Source organism: Falco punctatus (assembly GCF_963210335.1).
Source record: "Falco punctatus genome assembly, chromosome: 14".
In the NCBI taxonomy this organism is placed as follows: domain Eukaryota; kingdom Metazoa; phylum Chordata; class Aves; order Falconiformes; family Falconidae; genus Falco; species Falco punctatus.
Genome location: NC_137594.1, coordinates 17191690 through 17204379, shown reverse-complemented (window position 1 = coordinate 17204379; position 12690 = coordinate 17191690). Strand labels below are relative to the sequence as shown.

Genomic DNA, 12690 nt, shown 5'->3' with positions numbered 1-12690 from the left:
GTATGCAACTGTCCACTAAACATGTTAACAAGAGACATCTTACTAAGATATGGTATTTACACACTAATCGCTGTTACTGGTGCCTTCTATAGACCTTTTTTTCTGTGTAACAGTTGCTTATGCGTGTCTGAAGTTGGTAATGGGCCTGATCTGGTGCACTCACACGGATACAGCTCCTCTCAGAAATAATTTTGTACAGACTGGGGGCTTAGTAACGTATTTTATTTGCAAAGAGCTGGAACAGCTTAAGAAGTTACCGTACCATGCACTGTTGCCCCTCACAGGAGATTTCCATCCCTTGCTGGCAAAGAATGCCACACAAACGTTTTTGCTAATGCCAGCACAACACCGACTGGGAGAGCCCACCTGCCCAGTGGAGTTGCCGCAGCTCAGCTGGTGGGACAGTGCTTCCCGGGTGTGGGGCAGTGACAGCCGGTGGTCAGAAACAATCTATGTGATTACCACAGTTATCCCCTGCTGGAAATGTGCTCACGTGCGGTTCTAGACTGAAAGGCTGTCCATGCTGCCCTGCCAGTGCTCTGCCTTCTGCACAAGGAGGGATTTCACCAGTGATGTGTTTAGGATGGAGTGTTGCATTGCAAGCTTCTGAGAACAAGAAAAGTGGCTTTTCATGATCTCAGAAGTGAGTGTCTCATGCATCTTTGAGTTTTATAAATGGATGTAGAATAAGCACTGGGTGTTTGATGCAAGTTCTTCCTAAATGTGCTATGTTTCCTTATACTCAGTTATTCTTCTCCCCCTTTTTCATTGCCTGTTCCAGTATGTACATGACGTAATGATGGTTGAATTGCTGAACCAGTACAGACTAGGACTACTTTTGTCTTTGCATGTAGGATTTTTGCACCAAGTGCCTTTAGTATGATCTAAAACTTACTCAAGCTTTAAATTCTTCTTCAGGTGTTAGTTCTATGGTGTGAGTGGCGAGGAGCGAGCTCAGATGAGCTTGATGATTGTGTACAGTCCTGGGGAGAGTCAGCTGGACTGCAGCAAACATGCAAATAAATATGTTCTGCAATCCTGGACACTCCATTTGATAAGGAATTTGAAGTTCCATGAAGAAGGACCAAAACCCAGAATATGTAACTCAGGGTAGGATTCAAGAAATAACTTGTACAGCCAGGCTGAAAGTCCAAGCTTACCATATAAATGAAAACAGTTTTTCCAAGCCCAAATCTGGTTTCTGGATTTGTGAGGAAGGGTCTTTTTAAAGTCTCTTTTTGAGGATTGCTTTTCGAATCATGTGACTTGAGCTTTTCTTAGGGAAGGAAAGGAAATTGTGAGTTTCATTTTCTAAGTGGTAACTGGATGATCTTGGGTTTATGGAGCAGCAGTTTTCAAGGCTGTCTCTGGGTCACTGATGTAGTATCTGCTGACAGTTCAGTACGAGCTGACTGGCAGCTCAGTGCTCAACTCTTTCCCCTCTTCACTGCTGCAGAATTATTCTAAGAAATCAGAAACTCCTGGAGTTACCTTTTGAGGTAGGTGATGGCTGCTGTTGCCATCTGAACTTTAAATGATCACTAATGGGAAAAAAAGAAAACTGCAAAACTGTGGCTGGGGGATCAGATTGCTCCAGGAGGAAATGAGCTCCCCACAGGACCCAGGTAACGTCTGTGCAAGACTGTGAGCAAACATATTTACACCCAGGGCAGTACGTTTTGCACAATGCCTTTGCAGACCCGTTCTGTGAACAGGCTGGCCCATACTGGGGGCAAAAGGTGGATAATGAGGACTCCACATAGCTCAGGCACGGAAAGCAGAACGTTATTCATGAGGCATTGACTTTATTGCAACTAGCAGCTGCCAAGCCAGCTTCTTGTGTTGATGCAAAGAGTATGACAATTTTCACGTTGTAAACACCATGCATTAATCAGGGCACCTTAATATTATGCAAACAAAATGTATCTACTTACAAATACTTCCACTGTATTTGAATCAAAAATATGTCATGAAAATGAGAGGGGTTGTCAGGTTCATTTCATCAGTCAAGAAATTTGGGACTCTACAAGCAACATTTCCCCTGAGGTTTGAGACATGTTTATCCCATAATCGCTGCATATTCTCCAGATTAAAATAAAACCTTAAAATGTAAATAAAAATGCATACTCTGTAAATCTGGTTTGACAGTGAAAATCTCTTTGTGAAAACAACAGGTCTTACTTTGTTGTATGATTACCTTGTAGAAAATCATCTGTAGGTTCTATTTCAGAGAAAAGTACCACGTGAAATTTTGGCCTTGTATTTGTATTTTGACAGACTACAGAATTTTTGTACAATTCTGTTTCAAAGGTAAGAAAATCCTAAGGGAACACTTTTTAAAGAACACACTTTTTTCCTTAAATATCCTGGAAAATACATCCCTCAGTCCTACTCCCTCATCTGCTTTTAAAAGGCTCCCACCTCTACATTTTATGCTATTTTAAACAGTACTTTGATAAGGAAATGATAGCTATGATATTTTTTTAAGAATCAACACTAAGATTCTGGTGCATGGATACCTGGGTGCACAGTTTTTGTGACTGTGAAGTTTTCCTACTGTACAAAGGTGCTTTTCTTAAAGCAAGATATTTGGAGGAAATCTTGGCTGATAGCTAGTTATATCCCATCATTCAATATCAGATCTTTTTCTGATTCATATATTTTCAATATTCAATTCAATATCTTTTTCATGATTCTTCTTTTGGCATGTACATATTTTGGCATCTTTTTTTTTGTTGTTGTTCTTGTTCTACCCAGAGTTATTTCTGTGATCAGAGACATTGCAATATGTCTTTGCAGCCCAGAATGGTTTTAAAATTTTGTATCTAAGGCTCAAGAAATCTGTCACTTCATTTCTAAACTTCTGTTTTTCTGGTGGAAGCACATGGTGGCTTTATATGGCTGTGATACACTAGGATATAAAAAAACGGGGGGGGGGAGGGAATTAAACTGGGATGTAAAGGCATGTGGCTTGCAGAGAAAACTTCCCCTGTGGCATCAAATGAAATTCTTGGTTCTCTGCAGAACTCATAGGCTCATTCTGTCCATACCTGATGACCACTGTGTAACAAATCAATGGGAAAGATTTCTGACCTAAGCAGCCTACCTGAAATACCCTCTAATTTATTTCTTTAACCTAAAAAAGGGTATATAAAGGATAGAGTAATACCTTGGGATCAATAATAATATTGAAATCAGGGCATTTTCTGAAGTATATGGTACCTAATAAAAAAAAAAAAAAAAAAAGCTTATTTCTTAACATGGGAAATAAGACATTCTGCTATTAAAAAACAAAAAGATATCAAATAAAGGAAATAATGATAGGATTCAGGATGTAAGAATATTTGTAATTACTAGCACTCCCTAGGTTCTCTGTGTAGTCATGTAAAAGTGCATGGAAGTCTTTTGCAGTGCTGAGTATTTATCTTTCTGTATGTGGTTTTTTTCTGCCTTGTGGGCTGTACGCACGGAATGGTTGCCTATACATTGATGTGGGGTATTGCTGGTATTTATTTTTTTATTCCTTGGTTTTTAACTCTCGTGCCTGTGAAAGAGGATTTTCCATCCAGCTTGTTTACTTCATGATTTATGTCTAAATTGACAGAGTCCTTCGGAGGCATTCGTGTTAAATTTGAAACAAACATATTTAATGCTCGTGTTGTAATAAAACAGCTAAAAGAGGAGATTAAAAAGATATGCACAGAGGGGTCTGATTGATTGAGGGATTGATTTTACTACTTTTCCCGTAGGTGGGTAGTGATGGCTGTAAATCTCTTGATAATCATTTCAGAAGCACCTTCATCAATAAACTCAAAAGGGAGAGCTAGGTGTAAAAATTTGCCAGCCATCAGGTCAAACAAAAGGCAGCAAATGTGTAAAGAAAGAATTGAATTAAATAATCCCACCTTGGCCGGTTATGGCATTAGTCATGTTCATTTTTATCTCGGGGGCGGGGGAGTTCCCCATCTCTGCGATTCTCTAGGATGTGGGGGAGAGAGGGTGGGAGGCTCTTTCCCTTTATGTTTTGGTTTTTTGGTGCTTTTTTTTTTTTTTCTTTTTCCTTTGGCTCAACCCGTATTGCTTACGATTCAATTATGCGGCTAAAAGCTTGTGTTTCTGAGCAATGATCAATTATTAGTTGTCAGTAATAATGGAGAAGGATTCAATTCTGGTGCCCCCCTCCTTCCTTTTTTTTTTTTCTTCCCCCCCCCCCCCCCCCCCCCCCTTCGGGGAATTAACATTAGAAAATAAATACAATTTTTTAAAAAAAGAGAGAGAAAAAGCAAGGGGGTGGGGGTGGGGAGCTGACAACGTGTCCACAAAAGTAGAAAGTAGTCATACCTAAACCCACACAGTCACAGGACTTGCAATGTCGGTATTGAATAGCGTGATCCAGGCTATTGATAATAAAACAATTCCAGATAGCGGGTGCTCGCTGCCCCGGGGTAGCTGCGCCCCAGGACTGTCTCAAAAGTTTATTATCCATCGGAGCACAAAGCCAAGTTCCCAGCTGACTGCAGCATCTGGAAGCCCCTAATTACACACATTTCTAAAATACATGTAACCTGGGTTAGCTGGAAAACGGCTTACTTGAGAGGTCATCTGTAGCGACGTTTGGAACTCTGGTGCGGTGCATCTCTTTTAGTTGAGAAAAAGGCAAAAGGAGAACATTGAAGGCGGGGCGGGGGGGTGGAAGCACAAGTGCCCCGCTGAGCGCCCGGCGGTGTTTCCGCGGCCGCAGGGCTCGCTGGCGGGGCAGCGCGGAGTCGCGGCGGAGCGGCAGGTTGGGCTGACCCGGCGCCGCCGCCGCCTCCCCGCTGCTGGGGGGGAAACCTGCAGAAAATATGAAATCCATCGGATTTCCCCCACTCCCGGGTCGTTATTAACGATGTATTGTATCTACGTGGGGATTGTGTAGCTTTTAACCCCTGGGTGTTAAGGGTGTTGTGTCTGATGGCAAACCTTAATAACAATAATCCAGTCTGGTGTGTTGCATCTCATTGAAATCGTCTCTCAGCAGAATGAACTGCAAATTATCCCCTGTTTACCATCTCCCTTCAGTGCTCATCTCAATGAACTGGAGATCGATCCCCACCACGGGTGTCTTCCAGCCAGGCTGATTTGCATTGGAGCCCATTAGAAAGCCTCCCACCTCCATTAAAAAGAATAATCCGGGAGGGGGGTGGGTGGGGGTGGAAATCTCCAAGGTGTGGCGGGGAGGGAAAAATATCAGTCACTGTCATTTGCGCTTCGAGAGGGAAAACCCAAGATCAGAGTATTTACGCTTGTGAACTCTCCCAACTTCTGTTAAGAGACAATGACGTTTAATTGATGTATTGCTATAAACAACAATAAGGACCGATTTTTCTCTAGCCCTGGCAATGCTGCTCTGCCCCCACCCTTTCCCCACCCCTCCCGGCCCCCGGCGAAGGAGAGGAAAACAAACAATAAATAATCAGGCGGTCCGAGATGAAATACCAGGCGCCGCTTTACACACTAGCGAGGGAGAAGAGAAACGAAAAAAAAAAAGTTATCAAACTTAATTCCTCCAGATTAATTTCTTTTTCCTTAAACCACTGTTTTTCTTCTTGTTGATGCTGTTGTTGCTTTTTAATTACCGGTCCACGGCCGCCTTTTTCCAGCCACGAAGCAAAGGTACCGCGCATCTGGGGAAATTTGTCTTAAGCGTAATCGACAAATGTGTAATGAAACTGTAAACGCGAATAATTTTGGGAGAGCGGCTAGATTAGAAACCGTGGGAAGCTAATGGAGTGATTGATACAGTTAGAAATACAGACACAGATGTGTAAATAGATCCGCGTGGGTATTTTGTGTGCATTTACTTGTGGCTAGCTATAAGTAACGTGTGCGTTTCTATACGTTCAGGTTCGGTTTCTTTGCCACTGTCTTAGGGTAAAGAGGGTGACAGCCTGTGCTGAGTGTATCCATCTCTGCCGAAACGTCTCTTTAAATATTCAGTGAAAAATAATGTCATGTGAAGTACCACCTATAGCAACATTATTATCTTCATTCTTCAACATCATCCCCGCTGATAGCTTCGTTTGTCTTTTTCTCGAAATCTACTGTACCAAATGCAGCGGGGAGGGAGGGGGCTCGCCCTGTGCAGAAATGAAAAGAAGCGTCAGTGACCACTTTGCAACGCTGACTAAATACTGGAGTGGCACCTGGGAGGCTTTTTCGGTTCGTATGCGTTTGGTTGGTTGGGTTTTTGCGGCTGTTGGGTTTTTCACCCTTCTTGCTAAGCGTTTTACAGTCTCTTTCGTTTAATAATGAGAAGAAAACGCCAGTGAGCCTGTTCCTCGAATGGGAAGGTTTCTCCCTCTCTCCCTTCTCCTCTCGCTCGCTGTCTAGGTTTTACCGGCTCATTTGAAATTGAAATGACTTGTATCTGATCAGCCTCTTGCTTTTACAGAGAGTTTGTTAATATTAATACGGGAAAAAGGAGTAGCTTCTGTAGAAGAGTAAATAATCCAGCGGGGGGAGTGGGAGGAGAGAGCACTTAGATGGGTCAGGGTGGAGGAAAAGAAATCGCCTGCGCTCCCGCTTCTCCCAGCTCAGCCGCTTTTACCGAGTAACTTTTCGTGCCCGGAGCAGAGTGACAGGCGAAGGGGTGCGGGGAGCAGAGAGCGCCGGGAGCGCAGAGGGAGCATACGCCATTCACCCACAGTGTACGTGTACCGTTGGACAGGCGAGACATTAAAAACAGCGTTGCCTGTAGCCTCTTTGCAACTGTACTTTTTCTTTCAAGAGCGTGGAATTTGTTTGCTAGAGGTTCCTCCTCTGCAAGTAACACCGGGCGTAAAAGTTGGATGCATGCTGTAGCGTCAGATGGCAGGAGTACGGCGCCCGCGCGGTCCCGGCGCGGTGGGCACCCGGCACCGGGCGCAAGCGGCGACCCAGGGAGCGCACGGGCGGCTGGACGGGCTGGGCGCTGCGCGGCGCAACCCCAGAGCCCGCCTGTCTGCACCGGCCCGCCGCGCAGCGCCGCGCACGAGTTGGCCGAGCCTGCGCGCACGGCCGGCCGGCGGGCTGCTGCGCGGGGCCCGCCAGGCTCCGCACTGCGGGGGCGCCTCCGGCGGGCAGATGTGCATCGCTCCCGCTCGGTCTCCCGCGCCCCGGAGGGAAACAAAAGTCAGGAGTGATGGCGGGGGGGAGCGGGGCCGCGGAGCGGGGCGCACCGCCCGGCCCCGGCCTCGCCGCCGCTCGCACCGGCCTTCCCCGGGCGGCGGCGGGCGGATTGACTCGGGGCGCAGCCAACCGGCGCGGCGCGGTGGGCGGGGGCGGAGCGGCCGGTGGGTCCGCCCGCCGCTCCCAGCGGCGCCCTAATTGTCCTGGGAATGTGTGAGGTAAAAAACAAACCCTTCCTATTTTCAGCACCCCTCGGGCCTGTGATATATGGAAAGAGGGGGGGAGGGCGGGCGAGAGCTGGGGGAAGGCGAAAATGGATCTTTATTTGCAAATGCGGGGACGAGAACAAGAAGGAAAAAAACCACCACCACCACCACCACCAAAAAAAAAAAAAAAAAAAAAAAAAAGAAACAGCCGAAACTTTTTGCAGCAGCGGAACGGAGCGAGCTGCAGTGCGCGGGGCCGGGCAGCACGGAGTGGGGCCGGCAGCGGGAGCGGGGCCGGCAGCTGGAGCGGAGCTCGCCCCGCGCAGACACTTGCTGGGGGCCGCCCCGCAGCCCCGCTGCCCCCCGCCGGCCGCCCCCAGCCGTACGTCCTCCCCTCCATCGATTATTGCTTACCCTGCCCTCCCTCCGCGGGTCGGGGCTTTGGGTGAGGCGGGGTGGTGGTGGAAGCTTTTTTTTTTTTTCTTAAAAAAAAAAAAAAAAGAAAAAAAGAAAAAAGTGAAATGCAGCGCAAAACCGAGGGAGGGAGGCGCGGGGAGCCCGTCGGGGCTGGAGGAAGGGGCGAGGGGAGACACATTCCTATAGTAACCGGGATGGCGCGATGCAGCCCCAGCTGGTTGCTAAGAGGGTTAAACTGTATCCAAACAGCTTTGGGGAAATCCAGCCCCTTCTCCTGCCACATGGATCGACTCATTGGGTGGGAGCGGCGGAGAGACAAGGGTCTCCAGCAAATCAGCGCCTAATTGATTAAGGCGAGCTGGTTTGAATAGAGCTGGCCATGTGCCAATCGCCTTTCAAAGAGCCCCTCTATGATTAATCGCAATGCATTATTGATAATCATAATTATAGCAGGACACATGCGCGGTGCGCGGAGGATTGGGGAGGCTGGGGGGGGGGAGGCTCGATTTCCGTAATTTTGAGAAGATTTTTTTTTAGTAATTTTTTATTCTGCCCCAGCTGATGTTTGAGCCAGCATGTCGCGGAGGAAGCAGGCGAAGCCTCAGCATTTCCAATCCGACCCCGATCTGGCCTTGTTATCCCAGCGAAATGGTGAGTTCTTCTCCTCTCCCTCGCACACATTTTAGCACAAACACACACAAAATAGATCAACTTACCTTGCGGGGAGACGGGACCGCGCCGGGCAGCGGAGCGGGACAGCTGGATCTCCCGGAGTTACGTGTGGGGGGGTGCCTTCTGGGCTTTTGGTCCAAGTTCTCGGCTTTTATTTTATTTTTTTAACTCAGCGTTTTGTTTCGCCTGTTTCTTAACGAAACTCCAAACTCTTTCCGTTTTTTGATGTTTTCCCTCCGCCCTCCCCCCGCGGGGCGGTCTGGCATCCTGAGCCCGCGGGAGATGGATCCGCGCCCCCCGCGCCTCTCCCCGCGCCCCGCAGAGCGGGGGAACAAAGTGGGGCTGCGGCGGGGCGGTGGAGCCCCGAGCCCCGCGGGACGGCTGCCCCGTCCGGCCACACACGCTGCCCGCGCCGGCCCCCCGAAAGGGGAGGAAACCCCCTCCCCGAGCACCCACTTTCTCCCCCCACCCCACCCCACCCCCCGCAACACCCCCGCGGACCCCAGCGCTCCCGCACCCCCACTCCCCCGCAGCCCCGCCGAGCCGGGGGACGCTGCCCCGCCGCCGAGCAGCCCCAGCCTCCAGCCGCACCAAAAGCTTCCTGGAGGCGGAAAAGTTGCAGCCGCCGGGCCGGGCCGCGGGGGGGATCGCCCCGTCCCGGGAGCTGCCGCCGCGCCGCAGAGGGGCTCGGCGGCCGCCAGCGCGGTAGCCCCGGGCAGCGCGGGGGCTCGTTTTCTTTCCCTAAGGTTGTGTTTTATTTTTGTTTCCCTCCCTCTCCCCCTCCCCTCCAAGTCAGTGAGCGAGGAATAAACGCTGGCTTTGTGTCCGCCAGGATTTGGAGAGGGAGCGTGTGAATTTTTATTTTTTTTTCCTCCCTCCCCCTCCGGGGGAAAGGGGGATTTCGGCGGAGCTCGGCGCAGCCCTGCCAGCGGCGGAGGGGACGTGCCCCTGCCCGTACCTGCACCGGGGCGCGGGCTGACAAGTGGTCGGCGGGAGCGGAGGGCGGGGGGCGGCGGGAGCAGCGTGCTCCGTGTTCCCCACCGCCGGCCGGCCGGGCCCCCCCAGCGGCCATGAGGAGGGCGAGCGCCGGGGGGCTGCGGGGGGACCGGCCGGCGGCAGGCGCTGAGGGCGCCGTGGGGCACAAGCGCTTCGGGCGGGCAGGTAAGGGCGGGCCGGGGCGCGGCGGTGCCCCCTCCGATGCTCGGCCCGGCCGGTCAGAAGCACCTCGGACCCCCCCCCCCCGCCCCCCTTCCCGGGGTAGCCCCGCCGCGGGGCCCTCCGCTCCCGCGGCCGCTGCGCTGCGGCGGTGCCTGCCGCCCGGCCTGGCGCGGGGGCGACGGGCGGGGAGGGGGTCCCGGGCTGCGCGCGATAAATCAAGTCGGAAAGTTTACGGGATGTTGTCCTGCCTCTGGGAGCGTTTACCCGGCTCCCAAATTCCCCGGGACGCCCCCTCCGCAAAGCAGCGAATCCACAGGCGCTACCCCGCGCAGCTCCGCCGAAACGTTTCCTAAAAGTCGCTGGGTGCGCTCGGGGTGCGCCCGGCTGCTGCCGCTGCCTCAGCGCGATCCCCTTTCTCATCTCGCTAAACGTATTTATTTTTTCTTGCGATATTATTTCTACTTCCGCTTGCAGTTTGGAGCGGGAGTTGGGGAGAACGTTAGGGTTTTATTTGGCTTTCGTCGGCCTCCTAGGAAAGAATTTGGAACTTCTCAAAAGTGAGCGGAGAAAGGGGAAGCTGAGATGGAAATTATCTTGCTGGGAAAGCAGAGAGGGATTTTTCACATCTTCGCTTCGTATTATTGCATCTTTTGACGTTCGCTATCTTTTTTTTTTAATTAGTTTTTGGGTTTAGTAGATGGAACAGGTCAAAACAGCTCCGAGTATCTTTTTTTAAAAGCAGCTGTTTTCTTCTGTGTTTATCCTTTTGATCTGATTTTGCACATTATTTTCAAATGAAAGGCAGTGGGAGTGGGAGAAAGGAATGTTAACTGAGCAGCTTTCCTGCCTGTTGCTAAAGGATGTACTTGAAGTAAGTTGGATTTTCCCTGAAATGATGGCATGGAAATGAAGCTTTTGTTTAGTTTGCCTGGCTATCGTAAGTTAAGTAAGTAAACAACGAAGTTTATTATTTTTAAAAAATACGGACCGGTTTCCCAGGAAAAGCAGTGTGCTTTACTAGCAAAGCTGTAGGAGCCTCCCCCGCCCTTCTCTTGTAATGGTTTTAGGTTATGGCTGGTTTACACGGTTAGACGATAAGTTTTGAGTAAGTTGCCTAGAGGGTGTGTTTTGTAATGGTGTTTCAGGATTCAGAACGCTGTAATAATATTAGCATAGAGCTACCCTCCGCCTTTCCGGGGTCCCCAGCCCTGGCAGCAGCTTCACACTTGAGCAAGACAGGGTGGGTGAGCTGCGGCGAGGGCGAGTTTGCATTATATGCCTTGAAATTGCAAAACAAAACCTCGAAATTCCAAGCGCTCCTTTCTTCTCCTTTCATACTGTGAATTCAGATTTGCTAATTTATCTTCGCGGGGTTCAGGCAAATGTAGCATCGCTGGTCCTTAAGACACTTGCAGCAAGGTACTGCTGGGCAGTATTTTGAACGAATGAATAGAGTGGCCCCGTGAAAATTTCTTGCATCTGATTTGAATTCTGGATTGTTAAAACTTTCTGCTATGGTTTCATATCTAAAGATCCATATGAAAAAATGTTCCTCACACTGCAACAGCATGTATTTATTTTATTATTTTTTTTTTTTTTTACTGTGCTCTCTTTTTTTAAAAAAGTTCTAAGCTCATGCAGTTCACTTTTACCAGGAGGACTTTCCACTTAAAATGTATTTTTGGTGGAGTCAATGGATAAGTAAGTTTACCCTTGTAAAATCCTGTGCATGTGCACATTTGATAAAGCTCATATTGGATTAACCAGAACAGCTCTCAGATTAATAGCAGAAATTACTTGCAGCGTAAATTATATTCAACAAGTAACTAATTACTGGTAGGAAGTGGGCAGGAGGTTGTGGGATTATTTCCTTTTGTTAATAACTCCAGCCACTTTCATGACATTTTAGAATTCCTTTTTTTTTTTTTTTTTCTTTTTTTTTTTTTAAGCTGGTTGGAATTGCACTCCCAATTGTAAAAGAATACGCTTGGAGCACAATTTTCCAAGGCAAAAGTTATATTGGAGAAATAAGCCAGCTAGACTTTGTGGAAGAGAAAATATTTGCTGCCCTTCTATACAAAGGCTTGTCAGAACCAGTGCCTTTTCATGTCAATAATGGATTTTGGTAAATTCCTCCTGCAGCATTATGATCATCCACGTAATTGTTACTGGGCCCATGAAATGAGAGAAATTATGATCGCCGCCTTTAGTAAGATCTGAAGGACAGGGCACTTAAGAGAAATAATTGCTTAGTTAGGCTGCTTTTGGTTTGTTACATAATTAGGCCTTTTTGTGCGATAACTGCAGTCTGTCGGTTCAGGATACAGACACTTGTGTTTTTTCCAAAGGTGAGCCCAAAGTGTAGAGTGCCTTGTGAAATATCACTTATGCAGATGCAATTTAAAAATAATTACTGAAACCCATATGGTGGAAGTTGTCTAAAGCTGGTGTTAGTTCAGACCCATTTTGTGTGTGTTTCCCCTATATAACCCGCATCTTTGTCTCACTGCAAAATATTTATGTTTTAGTTTGTACCTTTTTATCTTTTTGATGCTAAGTAGCATCTGGCTCCCCGAGGACAAGCCTTCCTGTATATTTAGCTGTACCAGTCCTTATTGCATAACTGGCTTTTAACCATATTCATGCTTTAATTGTGGAAACATGAATGTGTATTGAAGTGACCTGAGGTTCCTCTCAGAAAAACACAATTATGTTTCTTGAAACTGTTTCTAAAAAACAAAAGGGGCGGCTCCTGCCAAATGCCCATCAAAGAAGCATTGCTGTGTGTATTTTCTGTACTCGAAGGTGCGTTGCACCTATATGCTTTGCAGTCTTGAAAAAATGAAAGTTGAAATGAGCAAGTGAAATTGTTGCTTCGTGTCTGTATGGCTGGTGCTAGAGGGGAAAAAAAAAAAATTAAGTGTTCAGCTGTTTTAACCTTTGCTAGCCTCCTTCCATCCAAAGGTGACAGGGTTCAGATCACAATATGTACTTCAATATCTTGCCAGTGACCCCCGAATTGAGTCTTACTGGTTGCTTAGCAGGAAGTTAGTAGTTTATTTTAGCTTCACCTTATCAGCTTTGCTTC

At 48.2% G+C, this 12690-nt stretch overlaps 1 protein-coding gene and 1 long non-coding RNA gene across 29 annotated transcripts in view; one reads left to right on the top strand and one right to left on the bottom strand.

Moving 5' to 3' along the window:
• Positions 1-12690, top strand: part of SALL1 (spalt like transcription factor 1) — a 156362-nt gene that overhangs the window by 128536 nt on the left and 15136 nt on the right. For 25 of the 28 annotated variants that reach the window (XM_080411265.1, XM_080411269.1, XM_080411256.1 and 22 more), the window contains one exon: positions 8331-8423. In XM_080411265.1, the coding sequence (XP_080267391.1) occupies positions 8348-8423 (76 nt within the window). In that variant the 5' untranslated portion in view covers positions 8331-8347. Of the gene's footprint in view, positions 1-5517; positions 5656-7806; positions 8126-8330; positions 8424-9959; positions 10549-12690 lie in introns of those variants that run through there. The other 3 variants (XM_080411267.1, XM_080411266.1, XM_080411268.1) reach the window with 3 other exon arrangements.
• Positions 4211-9511, bottom strand: LOC308053488. Its single transcript, XR_013923636.1, has 2 exons — positions 8489-9511; positions 4211-6119 (listed from the first exon to the last, which is right to left on the bottom strand). It is a non-coding gene; the product is annotated as an uncharacterized lncRNA (long non-coding RNA).